At 42.9% G+C, this 23,150-nt stretch overlaps 1 protein-coding gene across 1 annotated transcript; it reads right to left on the reverse strand.

Annotated features, from left to right (window-relative positions):
- Positions 1–347: 347 nt before the first annotated feature.
- Positions 348–22,947, reverse strand: IRS4 (insulin receptor substrate 4). The gene is given in 3 exon segments (XM_010407718.3): positions 348–2,749; positions 19,270–22,281; positions 22,284–22,947. Coding segments are annotated over 3 exon segments (3,474 nt in total). The 5' UTR covers positions 22,741–22,947; the 3' UTR covers positions 348–2,744.
- Between the last annotated feature and the right edge of the window lie 203 nt (positions 22,948–23,150).

A 23,150-nucleotide genomic window follows, 5' to 3' on the forward strand; every position in this document is an offset into this window, starting at 1 on the left:
TTATGAAAAAAAAAATTGCCAGAGTCTTCTACATTTAAAGCAGAAAATGTATTGGGCACTGATCCTTTTTTTCATTCCAAAGCTTAGTTGTTTACCGGCACTATGAATCCGTGGCAAAGAAAACTTCGGGGCTTTTTTCTGTATGTTACCTTCTAAACTAAGTGGAAAGGCAAACAAAACTGGAGAGATGGGGAATCACTGCCCTGAAACACTGCTAAAATTTCTTCAAATCTTCAGGGACACAGGGTGACAAAACCACTTTCAGGAGAAGCAGCTGCAGCAGGAGGAAATGCACTCTGACAGAAAAGCTCAAAAGTTTGTTTAAAAATAAAACCCAGACGCGGAGCTACATGAACACGTATTTACTGCAAGTAGCTCTATGGAAAGCCAAGTCAGATAAATATAAACACTATACAGAGCTTCAAGCCAGTCTCCCAAAACCGCAAACGCGATGTGTTTTACAAAGAAAACAACAGAACAATATTTACAATGGAAGACAAAGCCAGATCAATCAGCTCAACTTTAAAACAGATCTGTGAAGCAGAAATAGCAAATATAATGAACAGTTTCAACCATATATGTTTTAGTTTTTACAGACAATAACTGTCCAATATCAAATTAAATTTACAGGACAAACATTGTTCTATCATTGGTATTTTTGTACTATACAGCAGCATAAACGGGTAGCTGGAAGGTAGTATATATAGTGATATGTTTTACATCATCTGAAAATGTTCTTCCAGCACAATACTGAATAAATTAGTTGCTGTAAACTAAGAGATTCAAAAAGATTGCATATTTATTATGCCGTACCTATTAGTATTTGTACCACTATACTTGAGGTTACCCATTTACTTATTTATTCAGCATATATTAAATCAGTGCTGTATATTGTACAATGGCAGCCTCAGGGATCTAATATGAAATAAGTATGTAACAAATTTCTTCAAAACAACCTTTTCCTTTCACATTAAATGTTTAGAACTATCTTCATCCAAATTTTGATTTCTTAGAAAAGATGTAAAGCTTTATAAAAAGCTGTCTACATATTGCATTATTCATTTATGAGACCAACCAACAGCTATATGGCAAGACAGTATCATGGTCTGTAAGAGTGGTCATGTTTTTAATTCCTGTGTGTTTAGCAGCAAGTAATTGTACCAACTGAAACTTCTCTTCCAGAATCAAAAACAGGTCTGTGCTTTTAAACCCTGTAGCAATAGTTTTTCCTGTCACTAAACACTGCATAAACTGATTGGTACCGTGTTTCCTAAAAAAACCCCAAAACAATCACCTCATATTTTAGTGACATGTACATTTCAATACTACTGAGAAATAGATCCAGGTACACATCACTGAACAATCCAAGCTGACAGTGTCTGATTTGTTACACAAACTGTACCAGCAATCTAAAGGTTGTCTGTTGGAGGTGAGGCAGCCTGGCACATCCGTTGTACAATACACATGTGGAGGATTCCCAGCTGTGTGGTGCAGTACAGCATGAGGATTTGTGTACCACTTTGAAACCTTTTAGCAATTGTCAGTGCCTTTTATAATCCATTGCATGTACCAATGACTAGTGTCATGCTCTTTTAAGTTCATAGCAGTGTTAAAAAGCTAAACTTATTTCAACCAAAAAAAAATTCAGTACAAGAGTGAAGCATTTAAATTGTAGAAAAATCAGGGCTTATCTTAAAAATGTCAAATAGTCATTGTTCACATTTCTGTCAGTGGGATAAAGACAATTGATAAGCCAACATTTTACTTTTTTCCCCCCATTATGCCAGAAAGAACGAACAAAAATAGTCCCAAATTTAAAGCGGGACTTTGGTTGAAAGTAAGATCAATTAGGGTGGTTTCCCTTTAAAAAGCTACAGCTGACAAGTCTAATGCAGAAGTCACAAACATTGGATACGACTCCGCAGTTCTCCATTCGAATCCATGAACAAAAACCTCATTTCACACAATTCATATTTATAAACAAGAACAAAAACAATCTACAAGACAACCAGCCCATTAATCCTACTTTGTACATACCAAAATTCTGAGCAAAATAAATTTCTGTTTAAGCTCTGACAGACACTTGATTTAAAAGCCTCTAGCCTATGCTCAAGAAATACCTCTTGTACCATAAAAGCAAAACTTAAAAAAAAAAAAAGAAAAAAAGGAAAAAAGGCAGAAGAGGTCTCTTTTTCTCAGACCCATCCAGTCCCACAGGTTCACCCCTCAAGCTAATGTGCACCTCTCCCTCCCTCCTTCTGCCCAGTCACCTGGAAAAATCCTGAACTGCCAAAGTATTTCTAAACAATACATGTTTTAAGCTAACCACTTGTTAATGTACCAGAGAAGTAAATCCCACGTTAAACAGACAATCAGAAACCAGCTTTAACTTCTCAGAATATAATTTTTTTTTTTTAAATTAACGAGAGAGGCAGCAAGAAGAAAGGGACATACAGGGATCTCCTATTAGCGTTCACACTGCCTCCCAAACAGATATGACATGAAAGACCAAATTCCATCACCAAAGCACAGCTATGAAAAAATCTCAATTCAAATTAATTCAACTGTAGAGAGCTGATGTCTATGAAAAAAAAAAAATTAAAAGGATGTGTGTCTATGTCCGTGCTGGTGGAAATGAAAGTAGCCGGCTGGAGCTGAGCTTTGCTTCCAAAAGCACCACACAGTTTCTGGAGTTACCAGCAGAAAAGTCTTCTCTTCCAACAATGGTTTCCATGGCAATGCAGTCAGTCTAGAAAGGAGGGGGGGGAAAAAAAAGTCAGTGACATTTCAAGTGCAAGTTATATCGGAAAAAATTCTTTTCTAGGGAGGAGAATACACGGAGCTTATCCACTGCAGGAAAGAGAGCTGCTGAATGCAGAACGTGGGTCCTGGCAGAGGGAGGGGGCACTCCCAGATGCCAACCCTTCAGAGATCATGAGGGAAGGAAGAACGATGGAGTCTGAAGCAAGCACTGAAGAGACGCTGCAGCCAGAGTGACACGTGGACACGGGACAGGAACTGGGGCAGCAGCCAGCCCATCCTGCCAGCCCATGCTGGGGACAGACCAAGGCTCACAGCTGCCCGCTCCACTGTCCCCCACTCCCCTGCCGAGGCTGCGCAGCGCAGGGGACCCGAGCAGCGCCGCTCACCCGGGTGTGACGGAGGCTACGGCCAACACTCCCACTCACAGCAGGGCAGAGCTGCAACACCAACACTCCCCGCACCTCCAGCTCCAAACAAGGAGCAGCAAGTCATGACAGCTGCGTGCCCTGTCCTCAGCTTTTCAGGAAAAAGCTTTATTTAGTTGTAATTAGAAACACCTCGTAGTACACTCGTCCCCTTTTGAAGGAAGTGTCACTGAAAGGCAACACCCAAGTACAAAAGCACATAGCTACAGCCAGCTCCCTTCTTCAGGGGCTTCAAACTGACACGAAAAGGCAGAAGTCAAAGTGCTTGGTAAAATGAGGGGCAAAAAATATAATCTTGTATTGCAGAAGATACAGATGGGTGACAATGCAGAAATGAAAAAACGAGGGAGTCTGCCCTCAAAGCACAACAGCAGCTCTGCAATTAACCACTCACATGCCGAGGTGAGAGCAACTCAGGAGCTTCCTGATGTGGAAAAAAAATTGATGAAGGGCATGCAAATGCTTTCTGCAGTTGTGTGAACACAATTGAGGACCATATAAAAAGTCACTTTTCAGCTCTCTGCAAAATCCCTTCCGCTCCCAGCTGAGCCAACGTGAACACTGCTTTTCAGTCTGGAGGGCTTCTGCCAACCAAACCAGTGAATCGCACTGTCTCCCAGTTGAGACAGACCTTCTTCTACCAGTTTTGTCCTCTCAGTCAAGACTGTCCTCTGCCAGTCAGGTGGCTTTGCTCACCTTCTGTCCAAGATTTGAGGTACATACCTGCAGGATGTTTCCTTGTAGTACAGTGAAGAAGGAAACAGCCAGTTGCTCTCATTGAGAAACAACAAGTGCAAGAGATTTAGTCTTCAGAAAACAACAAATACAGAAACGGCAGCTACTTTTTCCCTCAAAGCCACACAGTGGCTCTCCCCCTGCTTTGGGAGCTGCCTGAGCTGCAGTATGGGAACACTTCATTACACAGCACAGCAATGGCAGACAGGCCCCTGGAACAGAGGAAGAGGTTTCAGAGCTTAATCCTGCCCATGCTCTTATGGTGGGTCACAAGGAAATCGGTTACACCTCACTGCTAAAGAACTCAGATCTTCCTTGCCTCTACCCCAGGGACATGCTAAAGAAAAGATGGCCACATAAAGAACAAGCATTATCTGTAATAATGCAAACCTGTGTATTTACTTACAAACCAATCATGAGGTATGCACAAACTCCACCCTGAGCTAAAGAACTTCTGATTTCTGTCCAGCTAGAAGTAGTGTCCCTTCAAAAGAAACAAGAAAAAAAAAAAAAAACAGAAAAAAGACTAAAGCTCAGCTGAGCAGCCCTGCCCCATCCCAGCACTCAGCAAAGGCTGCCCATGGCTCCAGAGACAGAGAAGCAAAGGCAATGGCAGGGCTGGCAGCAGTGTGGAAGCATAGAGGGGGTCCCATCCACTTCAGGAGAAACTCCCTTTTAACCCTACACAGCCTTCACCAAGGTCCAGGCTGCTGTGTTTCATTTTCCAAATATTTCAGTGATTTCAAAAATACAGTAACTTACTTTTCCTCAATTAAAGAAAGAAATGGCCAAAATACACCCACAACTTGAGAATCTCTATTTGTGTTATTTCACAGACATCATAAGATCACTACAAAAAGCTATTGCTTTGTAGACACAGACCATGATGTGGTCAGCAACGGCTTTGTTTTCACAAAAGCCAACTGAAGCTTTTATTTCTGAAATTATTTTCCTCTTTAGAAAAATATTGTTTTGTTTTAAGACCAAAGGATGAAAATATGCACCACTGCTTGCAATGAATCACACCTCAACAATGCATGGAAGTCAAACATTAAAACAGTTAAAGCTTCTATATTAAACTTATACTCAATAAAAATTAACTTTACCAGCACCCCCCCACCCTTTCCTTGCTGTGGACCTGTAAGCTCACATGAAAGGAACTTCAAAAACTGTCTCTGCTTTTGTCAGGACATTTTTCCTCCACGCCTTACACACAAGGCACACCTGAAAGCTGTTTGACAAGTTATTCTAATCTCTCCAAGCACATCCCCAAAACATTTTGAAGAGCAAAGGCCCAGGTGCTTGAATCAGACAATCCCATATGGCAGAACTCAGTATTTATACCTAAAATGTTTGGAAATTTTCATAAACTAATGCAAGTTACATTTAAGGTATTTGGAGGGGAAGGGGAAGGGCTTAAGAGCAAAAAAACCCCAAGCCTCTTTAAGTCCTAAATTTAATTCTCTGAAGCAGCCTGGTGTACTCAGGCAGCAGCATGGCAACCAATTCTAAAGCAAGAGCACCAGGTAACTGAGCAGAACCCAGAACAGCACAGATATATTTATAAGAAACCAGAAGAAAGCCTGGGACCCCCCTGCATCCCCCCTTCCCAAAACGCTGCCCTTTTTGAACAAGAGCTCATTAATTTGCTGCCCCCATGATTATAAATTACACTTCAACATGTTTCTTCTTCATTTTTCAGGTAAAACAAAATTGTGTGTACTGTAAATAAACATAAGGGAGTTTCACATAAACATTACCTACAAGTTGATGTCAGTCTCATAAAGCCTTGAGTCTTTCATACATGGAGCTATTGGTTGTCACCACTTCTCTAATCCCCTTATTAAAGCTGCAAACTGCAATACTGAAGTTGGAGTAGTACAGCTGGCTGGTGCCCTGAGTCATCAGCTTTTTTTTTTTGTATAAAAATATCAAGTATTTTATATATATATATATGTGGACACATATATCAGTCTCAGAAAGAAAAGGCAAAGATCACTCTCAGATAGAAAAGGCAAACAGCAACTTGTGAAATGTGACCACATAAAAGAAAAAAATTTCATCTGAAATCTAAGAGGAGACCGAAGTATTGCCAGATCCCTCCTGCAAAGTGCTGCAGTCACCAGCACTCCCGAGGGCTGTCCCTGGGAGCCCATTCATGCTGCAGGGCGACCGCAGCCAAAGGCCCGCAGGTCACCCAGCACCAACCTCCAGGCATCACAGAAATCCCATGTCATGACCAGTGGCGTCTGCACCCACGGGCGAGTGGGGTCTGTAGCCCAGCCCGAGGCAGCTGTGCAGTCACAGTCACAAGCCCTGACACAATTCCTGAATCACGGAGCTGCCAGAGCTTCCCCCCACACCCCTGGAGCTGCACTGGATCACACCAACCCCTCACTGAGTCTCACGGGTCAGTGCTGCCACTGCCCACAGGCAGCCAGCAGCACCTCGGGGTCACCTGGGCACCAGGGAGGTTTATCGAGAGGCTCCTACACAAGAGAAGTTGTTCATCAAAAGAGGTGTAAAATGAGTTTAATGTAAGTGAGAACAAGGCCAGTGCGTGTTGTGCTGCTGATACCTGGATTCCCACCTCTGCGGCCCCTACCAGAAGGATCCTTTTGAAGGGATGTGGCCTTATTTTGAGAGGTTGCAAGAGCACCTGCACATTAAGCTCCTTAGTGGCTCTTCTCTCCCTCACCTGATCTACTTCCATTTTTTCATTAACCAATTGGTGAAGGAAACCTAATGAGGCCATGCAATCCTTGAAGAAAAAAGCAGTGCTTCTGTGAAGCTGAATAATCTTATTTCAGTCTCACAATGTAAGATTCCTCACACATCGATTTTTTATGTTAATAGTACAGATATGAGAATTGCTGATCAACAATAAAAACCGGATTAGCACTTCATACCAGATCCCATATGAATGGATTTAACTCAGCACTGACTGAACAGTAAAGGAAGCTGTCAGAAAAAAAGGATGAAGAAACTCTTCTATAAGGTAAACAAATTATGAGATGTGAACTAGCAGAGTCAAGAGGTACAATGCTCACAACAATGCTCACAGAGTAACCCAGCATTCCCCTGAAGTTCTCAAACATAAGTGCTACCAAATAAAACTTAGTGGCCAGGCCAGACAGAACTTTCACTTGCAGTGTAAACACACAGCTGTTCCTGGACTGTCACAAGCTCTTCCAAGAAAATCTACTCAGTCTACAAAAAAAAAAAAAAAAAAAAAAAAAAAAAAAAAAAAAAAAAAAAAAAAAAAAAAAATCTGGTAACTGATCATAACAAACAAGCAGCAGAAAAACCTCTGCAAAAAACTTTTCCACGCAGCCCAGAAATATACTACTCCAAGTAGTTTTCATTGCATTGCACCATACACTGGGCTTTTCTATCCAAATTTCAGCTCTATTAACAGATTTTGCACAAAAGCCTCAGCCTTTATTCAAAATTGAGTTCTACTGCTTCAGGCTAGTGACAACAATACAAATTCATCTTCCTATCAATGTTTAATATGTAAAATGAGTCTACAAAGCATCCAAACATTTTCAAAGTTCATCTTACAAAATATATAAGCAAAGTTTGGAAAATTGAAGCAACACTCTCTTCATTACACAATTCCATTTCAATTCATCAGTTTAAGATGGGATCAGATTATAAAACTACATGCAGTTGTCTGAATTTTGCTGAAGAACAATCAGAGTAAAAAGGTCACAAGGCAGAAGAGAAACTAAGGGACAAATATTTAAAATAGGATGGCAGCATGCCATTGCTCAAAAATGTTTTATTTAAAATTAAGGAACACACTGAGAAAGCACCCTTCAAGTTTTCTATGCAAAAATCACATAGTTTTATAAAAATTAGGGGCAGAGATGTAAATGAGTTGTAATTCATTAGATGCAAACCCAGTGCGTTCCACTTGAAAATGTATCAGATGAGAATATACCTAATTTACACTTTATTTCCTGCATCTGAATTATCAAGGCCATACAAGTCAGGACACTTTGAAACATACTGAGAGGCTTTAAGAATACAGCAGACATACCCTAATACTCTCAAAGAAATCCATCCTATATAATACCTGTTTTCACAGGAAAGGCCTTTACTGACATAATTCTGCAACTGATTCCTAAAAAGCTAAAAGCTTTGCTTACAGAAGATATTAATTGAAGATAATTAAACTATTAAAATCTCCATGTCAAAGACTAAGACAGCTTAATGCTTTCTGGAGAACACTGCCGAAGTTCTCCATTTCCTGAACTTCAGGTTAGGGGGAAATCAGAATTAATCTGATTTACGCAGATCATAAGCAGCAGAGCAGCCTTAGACTTTTTTGTGCACATGGCCACACAATATTCCTGTTGTTCAGGAAAGCACTAAACCCAGCACAACCTCAGGACACAATATGGCATCTAAAGGCATTTTGTTCAGCAGCCGGGCCAGGGCAGGAGCAGGCAGCGAGTTCCACGTGGAGCCCTCCCCACGGCAGACGGGCCAGGGAGGGGTCATTTGCCCAAATACATTCTTCACAAATTAGTGAGAAATCTTTTTTTTGCCCCAAATCTTACCAAATACACAGTTACTATCCCATGTCATTGCCCTATTTCTTGGAGTTCTTATTTTAATGGCATCGCTTTAGACCTTGCTAGAGGCAAGCAGTGTTACTTGAGAAAAGCCAAATTTCTTCTTAATTTGCACCTGGCAGACACCTAGTCTAGAAATACAAATCAAAACCTGACACACTTGCTGCATCCCTCACATGTGCAGTTACAGTGCCTGGGTGACCCAAACAAGGCCCTCATACAGAGACATCCTAATTTGGCAAGGTGTTCAACTACCTGCTGACCACCAAGCACATACTCCATGTACTTTCTTCAGCCATCAACAGACTAATGATCCTCAAAATCAGCTAATTAATGTATGTTGTACCTATAATTTTACTGACTTTCCACAAGCAGAATTTGGTTAAAAAAACACCCTGTTGCATGACCCACTTTTCACTGGATAAACTACTTAAGCACAGCAACTGGTAACAATATTCCAGTGAATTAGACTTCTAAAATTTAGAAGGCAAAGTTACTCTTACAAATAAACTTTATGCACAATTGTTCATTCAAAACATGGTTTTGCTATTACTAGTGCTCAGCAATTTCATGAGCCAAAATCCTCTCCCATGCCTTAAGATAACTTCTATTCACTTTGCAAAAATGCCTTATCTTTTGCAACAATGGCTTTTTTTCCCTGTTTGAATAAACAGCAGGGTTGTTTCTAGGAAGGCCTTATGCGTACTCCCTAATGTCATCTCTTTTACTGATACTATTCCTAGAATTAGTAAACTTGCATGCAGTTTTGGCAGAGGTCTAATACGAAGTCAAATTGCACTGGACAGCTTGACAAGAAGTTGCTGGGGCTTTTTTTGAGTTTGTTTGGAGGTTTTAAACTAAATTTCTATTACAATATAACACAACAACACTAAAAATTAACTCTTCTCCACCTCAAAACATATAGTTCAAAGTTTCAGATTTTCATGTTGCATAAGAATTAAAAAAAAGTTCCGCTTTTGAGAAAGCATTCTCACAGCAAGTGTGTGAGTTACTGCACCTGACCTCCTGAACCACAGAAAATATGGGTAAATTTTAGCAAAAAAACCCCAAAATTGTTTGTGTGGGTTCTGGGAATACCACCTGCTGCAGTTCACTCTGCTCCCCTGACGAAGGTCAGGAGGGAGCCCTCAGTGCCAGTCAGGAGGAATATTTCCTGTCTGTGCTCTTGCTGCAAAGTGGGCATTATGAACTGTTTGGAAACAAATAGGAAAGAAAACAGCCACAGCAAAACACCTCTGCATACACAACCCTGCTTCCTGTATCCAGAAAGGACTTGGAATACTTGGAAAGTTTGAGTAGTGCAGAAAAACTCCTGCAAGGTGTGACGCAGCTTTACAGAGAGGAACAGACTGGTAACAAGAATCCTTCAGCTTGCAGAGAAGTATTGGGACATAACAGGAAATTTTAAGAGCCCAGATTATACCACAGGTCCACACTATGTGTGGTACAACACACTGAACAAGTGTATGGCAGAGGAGGGCACAGCATCTACACAATCCTAAGTGGCCTGGAGAAAAAAGATAAGATTGGTTATCTCTTCCACTACACAAACCAGGGGCTGCCAAACAAAGCTGGTACAGAGCAGGGTCCGAAACAGACAGAGGTCTGCATGCAGCACATCCTGACGGATTGCAGGCTGCTGTGGACACAAGTTTATACAGGATCAAAGAGAGGATGGAAAAGTACTTGGATTAAATATCCATAAAGGATTATAAAACAGACAAACTACATTAGGTTCAAGAAATCCCCCAAGCTGAAAAAAAAAAAAAAAAAGAAAATCAGAGGCTGGGTGTATGTTTGTGGGAAGTATTATACACACCTGCCCTGCTCTTCCTCTGCTGGGTGGTGTCTGCTTGCAGCCACAGGTCTGGGGCTTGAGTGAGCCAAACTATTGTTATAAACACAACCAAGAGAAAGGGCAGTATCACCCATGACTAATGAAATAGCTCCCCACCTTTCAAACCACCCTTCCCAAGACTTCCTTTCTACACGAAGTTTCACGTGTCATAATTCATCCCTTCCCTCTTCTCAACCACTTTAGACATCAACACCTGCAAGCATTCAGCACTACTTTTTTCTTTCACCTCTAGTGCCATAAATGACTGTCAAAGGCAGAATGTTACTACACAGCCACATACCCACATAGTTACACACCTTTTGCTCATGTGTGCTCACACAGAAAAAATAAATATATCTTCACTATCAGCCACTCTGCTATCACACACAGCAGTGGCATGCATCAATTTTTCACATTTCCTAATTATTACATTATTGACTCTCCATTAACATAAGGACACTCCATACCCTGGCTCATACAGGGGAGGAAGAAGAAGGGTTCAGATTGGACTGCATGTGTGAAGCAACAGCTTCTCAAACCACAGGACATGCCCAAGAGCCAAGGATTGCACCTTCAGCTTCTAGGAGCAGTTTGGGAGCTCACAAGGACAGAGTTAAACTGACTCTAAACACAGACAACGTTTAATCAACAGTGTGGAACTCTTGTTTAGTGTCTACCTTGAGGAATATGTCAACGTTAATATTTCAGTCACTCATACCCTCAACAGTGAATCAAGCCTCAATACTGCCACCACTTCCAGCCTTACCCACAATCACTGCAGCGTCTGTTCAACCTGATCTACAGACACAGAAATAAAGTAACTTTCTCCTGTGAAAGTGATTGTGCTGCACTCCAGCTTCCACAGACCTCATTCCTGCAGCTGACAGCACTGCAGCAGCAACGAGCAGGTCTCACACAGACCTCCCCATCTAGAGATGGGCTCCAAATGCTCTGGCGCATTGATTACAAATTCTAAAGGTGACTATCTCCCAAGCCCCACTGTGCCTCCTCTCCAATGCTAGAAGGCTGCCTGAAACTCAAGAGATGCCACCTAAAAACAACCGAGAATGAACCATAGTAACTCCAAGGCAGTTCCACCAGCTTGGCTGCTTCTGGAGCAAAGTCACCAAGAACAGAGGCCCCAGTCCCTGCAACATTAACTGCCATGGGATGCTGCACAGGGTGATCCTGTGCTTTGGTATGCATTCCTGCACACCCGCTCACACCAAATCTACCAGCCACATGTCTGCAGGAAAATTAACTTACAGAAAGGAAAAACAAATAAAACCAGAAAAAAATTATCACATTCCACATCTAAAAGGGAGAAGTAAACACTGGGACATGCTCCTAACTCAGAGATACATGCTGGCCCACATTCCTCTTACCAAGATTAATATCCTGGCCAGTGTTCTGACATTTACCTCAACCTTTTCAAGTCATTTAAACCATTACAGCTGCTGTATTTATAGCTCACTACCTTCCCTTGCTCCCTGCCATGTGCATACTCTTCCAAGTGCCTCCACCAGCTTCCTCTCCTATCTCAGCAGCCTTTTATCTCTTCCAGGCTCTTATCTCGACTCTGCCAATGGCAGCAGCCTTGATCTCTATCTTACTCTCCACCCCAGCGCATTAGGTTTCATCCATCCCTTTAGTTTCATCTTTAAATTGTAAGCTTCTTAGGAGATGGACCAACACATTTACATTTGCGGCACCACACAGGGACCTCCATCCTGTCTACCTGTTCAGGTTCCACAACAAGTAGAGATCATGTCTGGAGAGATCCTGTCTGGAGCTACAAGCTTCATTAACAGACTCTGTCGTAATAACATCTGAATGACCTCAAGATCAAATCTGTTCATTTTTTCATCTCATTTCTAACTGATTTCCTGTTCACCACAATCTGCAAGTTAAAAACATCTTGTTCTAAAAACACTTAAACACCCACCCCCAAAAAAATCACATGGTGAAATATAGACAAAAAAGGCCTCCCAAAGCATCTCACATAACAAAAAGCAAATGTTGTTAAGGAGCAAATGTATTACTAAAAAAGCAAAGAGCTTACAAATTGTTCTAACAGATTAACTTAAGATTCAAAATAATTCCATACAGGAAACAGAAACCCCAGTGCCTGTCAATAGCTTAAACAGGGGTTTCATACAAATGAGGTACCCCATGGCTCACAAGAAAAGCTCTGCTTGGGCTTGTATGCAATCAGTGTATATTTACCAATGATGCATCGGCTTCACTGTCACTAAGACCTTCCCAAACTCCTGCTAGCCTAAGAGATCTGGGTAAGAAGAAGTACTAGTTCCCAAAAAATGATTAAGGCTCAGGCTATCCAGAAGGAAAAAAAGTTACATGGCAAATTCATCTGGTCAGCAAGAACCATAAAGAATAAAGCAAAATGGGTCAGCATGAGTACAGGAACAGAATCACACTATTCCCTGTGGAAGGAAAGTATCCCTCATCAGTGCCTCAATAAATTCAGAAATCAATTTTAATAGGGTTTTTTTTCAGCCCTTTTGATATTATTTCCTATGATTTTCAGATGAAAAAAAAAGCATTTTGATATCCTCAGTCATTCCGCAAAAGTCTGTTCTACTAAAAAGGAAACCTTTCTCCAAGTAGGCAGCATATTTATCAGCCTTTTATACCCTAGCAAAAAGGAAGTACTATTCTTATCTATTTTATGTCCTAAATAATAATTCAGTTTGGTATTTATAGAAGTTCATAACATACATATGCTATGCAATGAATACAACCCCTATTTACTTTTAGTAGTAATTTAAAAGTTTTCAATTTTCCTAAGTCACATTAAGTTGTACCATCACCTTGGGATTACAGCCAAATCCTTACTATAGCAATTTCAGTATAAGCCACCTCTTTCAAAAACCCCCTCTTCTTGGAAGAATAAAAAAAGGTTAGACCTCACACTTAACTCACGAATCACTGGCACACAAAACACACGTATACACACACACAGGTGCAGTCTCAACGGTTGCATCCAACCATAGATCTAAATCAACAGAAAAATAATGTTTGGAAATAAGCAACCTCTGGCCCTGAAGATACAGCTCATGACTTCAAGAGGGCAGAAAATTCTTGCTAGCAGTCTACTAACACTGCTTCTCCTGGGGTAATGCTACTACACATGAAGCAAAATCCCCACAAATCCAAACACTTATATGTTCAAGATCATATAGATAAGATACTCGGTAACACCTCTAAAATGCCTTTGATGAGTTAGGCTTATTTACCTTTGTCTTCCCACTGCCCTCAAGTATGTCAGAAATCCCTTCCTGATCACGGTTCTGCCTCTCAAGTAAATCATAACCCGTCCCTAAGCTGAGTGACCTTCACAGAGTTGCAGGGCTTGATTAAAACTGGAACATACTTCTCTCTCACTTTTTCCCTTATAACTGCCTAAACCTGTAAGACAACAGTGCAACTTGATCACAGGATTGTTGTGAATATGTAGAACCTAAAGTGAAAAAAGTTAAACAGCCAATTTTCAGGGTGGACCATCGGACAGTTCTCCAGTCAAGTCATTACACACCATTTAGGATGTGTCGTAAGATAACAGGCCATTTTTAGGAGAAAACAGCAGTAGTAGTACATCCCCAGGCTCCAGAAAGCTTGGCTCTCTCACACCTGCCTTTCAGTTTTATCACTCCATTTTTCTTTGAGCTGAAGAATGCCACATTTGATCACAACAGTACCTAAAATAAAACTCTAGAGTTTGTTTCCTGCTTCAGCTCAGAAAAACAAACTTGTTAGCGCAATCAACAGAATTCAGCATGGTTTTGGGAGCACCACAGACCCACAAACAGAGCACACACACACCAAGGTACAACACAGTACTATAAGCTCTTTTTAGTACCACCCAAAACCTCAAGGTATAAATCCTCCCCCAAGCAATCAATATGAAGAAAATGTATTAAAGATCCTTTCATAAAAAAAGGACCATATGCAGAGAAAAGCAAACCCAAACTCTACCTACTGCTAACATACCACTGGACATACAAAAACCCCAAAGAAATACCTAGTGACAAACCACCCCAGTAATCACATGCTGGAATACAGCCTCTGGAAAGACCAACCAAGTGCTGCCCACCCTCTGCAACTCCAACCTGCTGCCCCAGCAACAAGGGAACAAGGGGCCCTAAGACATCAAGGGAGGAGGGGAAAATGTGAAGTTGTAGAGGGAAAAGTAAAAGCATAATAATGTATTTAAGATTTCAACAAAAGACTTTAAAATAAAAAACAAAGCAAATCCAAAAACAACCACAAAAAGCACTCTGAACCCATGCTGGATTAATCCCAGACCACCCTGCATCCTGCAGCCAATGCTTTAGCCTACTAGATAGCTACACGCAAAAGGTTTTAGACCTCCAAAAAGACAAATGTCACCATCAGCTGCAACTATGGATTTGAAGTCTGGAAAGCTGATTTCCAGAAGTATTTCAACACTGACTCCAAGTAAGCATTCTCTTTCAATGGCCAGGGAATATGCTTGTCTCAGACTTTCTCACCAAAGTATAAGTAAAACCAAACTGATTCTTGGTCAAATATGTCATAATTAACTCACTCCCACGCCACAAGGCAAAAATCTGTTCTGCCTTCAGCAGCTCATATACTACTTGAGAAAAAATTACCCTGGGTATTTTTAAGCATAGCTGTAAGTTACTCAAGGCTGTTAAAGTGGCATCTGTTACAGCAAGATTAAAACGGTTTGAGTTGTTTGGGTTTTTTTAAGAATTATTATCCCAGCACTACTTCAAAGATGTAGGATACACAGCAGCATTTGGATGTGCTGCAGTAGAGTTCTTCAAATTATTTTTAAATGGGCCCCTGCCTTAAGTATTCTGCCAACATAGAAAAGCCTCAGTTTGAAACAAACTTTAAAACCACTACTTTGAAACCCAAAAGGAGCAGTTATTTGCCTCATATCCCATAAACTGCCATTTACTATATTAGTAATAGCTAAAACTTCCAGCTTCTGAATTTCTCAAAGTGTATATTGTTCCTTATATTCTTCAAGATTTTGCATTTGAAATATGCAAGTTACCAGAAAGAATCTGGACAATTTGGAACATAAATTCTGCTTTACAGCTGTAGTTGTTTTCCTTCCTCTCAGCTTCCCGAAGTGTACACAGCACTCTCACCCAGCCTAGCACAGGAGGAGATTAAAAAGGTGAGGAACACCTAAATTATAATCCTGCACTTTAGAGAACACCTTAAATAATGTCTTAGCATAGTGTTAGAGTATCTGGTAAGTATCAGAGTAGCAGATAAGATTAAAGAGTGGGTGTAAAATAGCTGAGTTGCTATTAAGCTGAACATTACATTTACTCCAAACAGTTTTTTTGAGTCCAGGGTATCTTTGCAGGTATAACATTTCTAATTAAGACTGAAGAAACTTGTATTATACAGGACTCATTATGCATTTTATTACCGCCCATTCTCATTATCCTGCTCAGTTTCTACAAGGTCCAATAACAAGGTATACATTAGCTAAGCCCTGTTTGAAGTAGCTTTAGTGTTCTGTACTCCTAGCACAAAATGTCATGACTCAGATTCATGTAATCAAAACTGCAAACCGCTTGCTTCAATATTGTGTAACAATTTCATGACGAAATTGTTTTGCTAATGATCTCCTTAAACTGCAAGCACTGAAAATCAGGACCTTATATTCTTTTTATCATTATCAACAAAAAACCTGAGCTCAGCTTTGCCTAAACCCCCAAACAAAGTTTAGTAACAAGTCAGGCCTAGTTACCATTCCAAGTTTGTCCTTTCCCATTCCTCCATACACATCATGAATGGAGAAGGAGGAAAAAAAAGTTTGACTCACATCAGTGAACCTGAACCAGAAGTAGTTTGGGAATTACAATGAGGGAGCAGTGATGCATTGGAAATCACTACACCACCCTCGGCAGTTTGGAGAACACAGCTGAGTCACAGAACACAATATTCCATTTAAGCAAACAAAACAAAAAAGGAAACAATCCGAGGCTAGGAAATGTTTTCCTGCCAACAAAACTGTGGTTCAGGGAAAAGAGATAAAGTTCTCTACCTGACAGAATTTAATACAGACGGGATAGCTCCTTTCTAGGAAGTAAAGGGTAAATACATCTGCTAAGTATCTTCCTTCAGAATGGATATAGCCACAGAGCACTTTTTCAGGCAGAGAGACTGAAAAAGTGAGATGTAGTAGGAAAGACAGCACTCTGTTCTGCTAAGTCTCCAAAAGTATTAAAAATATCAATTACCCAAAGGCACACTACACCTCTTCAGGAGACAAGAGGTTTAAGAGTGAAGCTTCATTTTCACTACTTAAAATGGAATGTGAAAATATTTCTCTGGATTACAGAAAACTTTTTAAATATTAAAAAAAAAAAGCTTTATTGCAATAGAAACCAATAAGCTGTTTAAAGAATACAGACTTCTAAAACTGTGCTTGCTATATAGCTTAGAGACATGATTTTGTATGTGAAAGTAAACAGCTATCTTCATAATCAAGAATTTTAAGTCATTGCTGAGAAACAGATATACACCACCAATTTGAATACAGTACTGTATTCAAGTCTGGGAAGTTGCTTTTAGCCTGGACTATTCCAAAACCTGTTCACCCCTTCATGAGCCCCTGCAAGTGACTGGTGTCCACACCTCACCTACCTTCCTACTATACACCAGAAATACTTTACACTGCCTTTATAAAAAACCGTCAGGCCTTGCATAATTCTGTGTTTCTTTTTAGGACTAGAAAGATGCTTAATTTCCTGGCAAAGCCCATGTTTTTTGCACAGAGTTGTTTTTGCCTCCTTTTAATGCATTTCATTTCCAGAAAACTTCCAATTCCCAACAAAAGCGAGCAGCTGTTATGCCTCTCACTTCTCTGCAGCTTGTAATAGACAAGAGAAAAACCCCTAGCACAGGACTGTAGACACTTTGCTGTAGCAATAATAAGCATAAGCAAAATGCTTATGATAAATACAATTTCTAAACACAGTATCTCTTGTAAAGTATTTTTCAATGTAATATTTACAGTACAGCTGAAAGGAAAACATCTTTGTTCTTTTTTCATCTTTATTTTGTAAAAATATTTTTTGTTACTTTATAGCACAGAATTTAGTCATATGAGGGGAATAAGATCAAGTTAAAAATTCTGCTGGTTTTGGAGGTGCTGTAAAAAAAAAAAACACGAAAAAACAAACACAAATCAGCCGCAGCAATCACTGTGCTTCGGACTGCAGATTTAGCAGACAAATCTTTGAAGTGCTGAAAGACTAACTTTGGAAGAAAGCACTTCTTGGACTGGCAACTTTCAATGTCTTCTAAATTTGATTCCAACCAACAAAACAAAGCAGAGGAGAAAAAACCACTGAAGCAAACCACACATTTCTGAGCAGCCCCAAGCAGTGCTGCCAGACTCCGAATGGCATGCAAACTTAGTCAGGCTTGGACCTTCCACTAGTAAAGGCTATACAATTTTAAGCTCCTGCAATACCTTCTACCTTTAGAAACTTAGTTCTAAAGCAAAACTAGAAAAAAAAAAATCATTTCTGTGTTTAGGATTGTAATTAAAGATATTAAAAATATAAAAGTCAGCAGCAACCTGCCCCTTTACTGTTTTATCTGTGGACAGGGTAGACAAGTATCAATGTCCAACCATGATTAAATATTTCCTCTTAGTATCCAACAATTACTGACTACACATACATTTGCAAAGAGAGGAAAACATCATTTCCAATAGAATTGGTTTTCTACCAGGAGGGCGAATTACTATAAGGAGTTCAGTGGGTCACTGGCACCAAAGCAATGATTACTCTTTGAGAGTTCCAGCACAGCACTCACACACTGCTGCTCAGGCGGGGGATATGCACACCACCACTAATTACTGGCTTTGCTCCCACCATGAGAGCTTATCATATGAACAGGAGTGTCCCTCCTCTTTCCCATACTCTTCCTCCCCACCTGCAACACCTTTATTTTTACACATACTTCAAAAACTGTATTACCTGACACCTGGGTCAGACCACTGACAACTTGAAAGGCAGCAGCCTCCCCTCCCAAGTTTCAGACCTGGAAGACACTGCTTAGAGCCTGCTCTTCCTCAAGCACAGGCATTCCTCACCTGCTACACAAAAGGCAGATCCCAGGGAAAGGTTACAGCTCAGCTGAGCCCTAAGTGGTGAATGTGAAGGCCTTGGGCTGCCTCAGCCCCCTTCCCACTGGTCAGCCAGGTCCTCAGGCTTCTCCAGAGCACACAAGGATACTCTGGCGGCCAGAGCTCAAAAGGAGCCACCAAACCTCCAAAGGAAAAAAAACTGAGTTCTGTTTACATAAGATTCAGCTAAATAAATCTGGGCAGATTTGCACATTAAAAAACCCTGTAATAAGAATTTCAACTACATTACTTACAAGAAACATTTAAGCCTCAAATTTTGAGGTCTAAACCAAATTTAGCCATTTTGAGCTTTCAAATTACAAAAATTTCAGTTCAGGAAAAAAAAATGAAGAGTCATCTAGTTCTAAGGGAAGAAGAGGAAAACAGAACTGAAGGCAAGAGCTACCATAACCTCAGGAGAAGAATTCACAACATGAAATACCATTAATGCTTATGCTAGCAAAATTAATAAAAGAAAAAAAAAAAGGCAGATGACAGTTTGATAACCCCTCTGAGTGCCTAGAAGAGGCACATAAATCCTTTAGGCCAAGGACCACATCCCCTCTCGCTGCTGTTCAGTGGTTCAGATGCTGCACTACAACAAAACTGGTTGCACTAGAATAACACAGGAGATTATAAAAAGCATTTACCCCACTCTGAAGACAGCATTAAGCAGACAATCTAATTCCTACGGTTAAGCAAGCATGACAGGGAAGTGCTTTTAAAGTTACAAACCTTTTCTCGCAGCGTTACACTTCAGCCCATCTGATCTGCTGAAATCTATGCTTACGTAAGCTCCACTGTCCAAACCTGAAGTACCATTTTGGAGATGGCAAGCTGGCGCTGTAGTACTCGCCTCACAGCTTAGAGGGTCATTGCGTAAATTCAGAGCAATGTAGTTCAAGCCATTCTGAAATCCAGTTGAGGTGTCCCTGGACATTTTGCTTTCCTGACAATCAGAAATGTTTTCATCCGGTTTCAACCAAACGTTGTCAAATGAGGCAGAGCTGTGTCTTTTGCTACTGTCAGTAAAGAAGGAGGATGAAGTCGTCACAGTCCCAGCAGAAGAGAATGTTTCAGAACTGTGTCTCCTCCTGCCTTGAGGGTCAGCTCGAATCACTTTCGGCCCCATAGGAGGATCAGAGCTAGGGACAGAAAAGCTACTGCTACCAGCATATCGATCAACAATGCAGAGTCTATTAACGATGGAAGAAGGACTATCCATCTTTACACCATTATCAGATTCAGTGGCAAATGGCCTTGGTGGTGTTGCTGCCATGTTGAATGTCATCTCAGTGTAGTCATCAGTCCTGTTACTTGCTGTGCTAACACAAGCAGTACCAAATGAAAGCCTGGCATAGTCAGGGTTTGGTTGATTTCTAGGAATACTGGAACTTGCATAAATTGAAATATCTGTTAGAGAGTTCGACAGTTCCTTCACTGCTTTCGGTGACTGCACATCCAAGTCAACACTCATGTAATCAGAGAGCGGTGACTGTCTGTGGTCACTACTTGAGCCTAGAGATGATGGCGATCCTTCTGCAGATAAGGAATACGGTGTGTTACTCACCTTTTCATTAAAATCAATATTTATGTATTCACCAGGACTCGCTGGCTCAGGTGGAACTGTTCGATCATACATTCTGGGGATGGTATTACTCCCTCTCGTACCTAGGGGCAGTCGTGTGGGCCTGGTAGCCCTGTTCTGCACAAGTCCTTCATCTGAACCTTTCAGTGTCGGCAATTTAGAGATGCCATTAGCCAGAGTCTCACTGCTGACCCCCTTTACATTTTCTGGTCCACCATACAAGAGTTTTCCAGGTGAAGACATTGGAACATATTCACTGTGGTCACCATTTTGTCCTGATAATGCCTTAAAGCTTCGAGGCAAAGAGAAATATGAACTAAAACCTTTGGAAACAGAAGTGGTGTGAATATAATTTGAATCACTGGGGTGCTTTGGAGCTGAATTACCAGGTGACATATCCATATACTCGTTGTTTACGATCTTCTCGTTACTTCCTTTAGAAGCAAATCCAGTTAAAGGACTCCGTACAGGTGAAGAGCTGCCCTTTGGAAACATCATCATATAGCCTCGGGAGTCAACCTGAGATGGTGACCATGAATTGTTAATCTGTTTTGGAACAGACATGCTTTTAGGAGTCATTGGCAAATAATCACTGGTGCTGGATAAAGAAGATGCAACTCCTGGCATCATCGGCATGTACCCATCATCCCTGGCTTTACTCCTACTTTGGTTACACATGGAATCAAGGTTAGTGTCACTGTACTCCAATTCATGGTTATCTTTCAATTTTGGTGTTTCAGAGTAAAGTAATCGTCCGTGATTTCCTGCAGAATCTTCATCCAACAAAGCTGTAGTTTGTGTTGTCTTCTGCTGCACTGCTACAGAAGTTGGTTTTGTTAGAGAGTAAGTTCTTTTCCTGAAACACTTTTCAGCCTCCATATAATCATCTCTTGAGCCATCATCTCCCTGTTGCTTACTCATGGACATGTATTCATTCAGACAGTTCTCCTCTCTGATAGGTGGTGTGTTTCCCAGGGAATCTGGTGTATTACTCCTCACCCGAAAGTACCTGAAATCTCCAGGGCTGGAGCCGTATTCATCAGAAGAGATAAATCCCCCATCACTCGGGGAACCACAAACAGACGAGCTAGAAGGCCGGGTCAGCATGTCCGAAGCAGAACCATGGCCACTGCTGGAAGAAACACTGATGGGACTTGTGGTGGAGGGAAAATGAGAAACAGGCAGCGAAGCAGACCTGGTGTGGTAAGACGAACTGAAAGCAGCTCTCACATACCTTCCACTTCCTTCTTGCCGGCCCAAATTCATCCTTGCAGTATTCAGGTGGATCAGACTCCCAGTCACTGACCTAAAAGGTCTAGTCATGGTTCCTTCTCCTTCACTGGATGTTCTGAAGCGATAGGAGCTGTTGCTTTTGGTGGTAGGAGGAGTCCCTCCAGCAACACTCTCAGTTCTAGATCTTCTCTGCAAGCCTGTCTGGCTGGGGGGTAGGTTGCCCAAGTTCCTTCTGGTGGTGATGAAGGAGATGGGATTGGTACCGCTGCCACCACCAGAAGACTGGCTCTTGCTTCGGGGCCTGAACTCTGCAAAGGTCTTTAGAGCTTTCATGGTATCCAGAAAAGTCTCGTGCATATTTTGGGCAACAACCGAATCATCCACTTGCATCCAGAGTTCTCCAGGCCCAATAGAGGCAGATCTGCCCACTTCGATAAAGAAGAAGTTCTCTGAGTGTCCACAGCGGCGAATGTTCATAAGCTGCAAGTGAACAGAGGGCACCTCTGAGTTCAGCTTGACGAGGTGGATGGCCTTGCTGGAGAGGCACAACCTATACACTCCAGTGAGGTTTTTTGTTTGTCCCAAGCCTTTGGGCTTCACGTTGACCTGCCACACCTCCTTGAACACAGTGCCGGGCCTCAGGGCAGCCCCGTAGTGCTCATCATCTTCGTACACCTGCTGATCGGCATGGTCCTCCTGCTCCAGGAAGCCCCTCTTGCTCTGATTCATGAGCTCGCTGATGGCCTGGTACCAGGCCTCCTGCTCGGCTTCGTTCTCGGCCAGCATGGCGAAGTACTCGTCCTTGGTGTACAGGGCGATGATGTGCTTGTGCTTAGCGTCGGCCCGGCGGCTCACGGTGAAGCACTGGTACAGGGGAATGACCCGCTTGGGCGGGGGGCAGCACAGCGCGGCCGCCCCGCCGGCCCCGCCGCCCGCAGGCTGCTCTTGAACTTCTTCTCACTGTCATAGTACTCCAGACGGGCGGGGGCCAGGTGGCTCTCGGCCCGCAGGACGAAGTAGCGCTTGTGTCCGTGCTTCTGCTTCCGCAGGTACCCACACTTCCTCACGTCCTCGCCGGCGCCGCGGCCCGCCGGGGGGGCTGCCCGCCGCGGCCCGCCGAGGGAACGGCCCGGCCCGGCGCGGGGGCGGCCTCGGGCGCCGGGCACAGCGAGGCGCTGGCGAGCGCCGCAGCAGCAGCAGCAGGTGGGTGCGGCTGAGGGGACGGGGCAGCGCCCGCCCTCGCCCGCCGCCGGCTCCCCCTCGGCCGCCGCCGCGCCGAGCACGCGGGCTCCTGCTGGGGCGCGGCTCCGCCTCCCGTGTGCCGGGCGCCCGGCTCCTCTCGCCGTCGCCGCCACCACCGCGCCGCCGCCCCCGGGCCATTCCATCCCCGCTCGCCATCTTAGGGGTCACGCAGGGTCCGGTGCGGCCGGGAACGGGGCACAGGGCGGGCAGCGGGAATCCGCGCTCACCGGGGAAGCGCCCCCGCGCATGGGAAGCGGGCGGTGCCTCCGGCGCCCCTCGCCGGTCGCGCTCCCGCGGTCGCTCCGGCCACTCGCACTCACGGCGGCGGCGGCGGCACGCGGCGAAAACATCACGTGACTCCGCGGAGGGCGGGGCGCGGCCGGCGGCGGGCGGGGCACCCGGCGCGCGGGGAGAGGGGGCAGCGACGAGCCCGCCGGGCCGCGCCGCCAGAATGGCAGCGGCAGAGCCAATAGGAAACGGCGGTCCTTCGCCAGCGAGCCAATCAGCGGGCGGAACACGGAGGAGGGGGCGGGCTTCGCAGCGCCCTGCCGGG

Source organism: Corvus cornix, chromosome 4A (genome assembly GCF_000738735.6).
Source record: "Corvus cornix cornix isolate S_Up_H32 chromosome 4A, ASM73873v5, whole genome shotgun sequence".
NCBI classification, from domain to species: domain Eukaryota; kingdom Metazoa; phylum Chordata; class Aves; order Passeriformes; family Corvidae; genus Corvus; species Corvus cornix.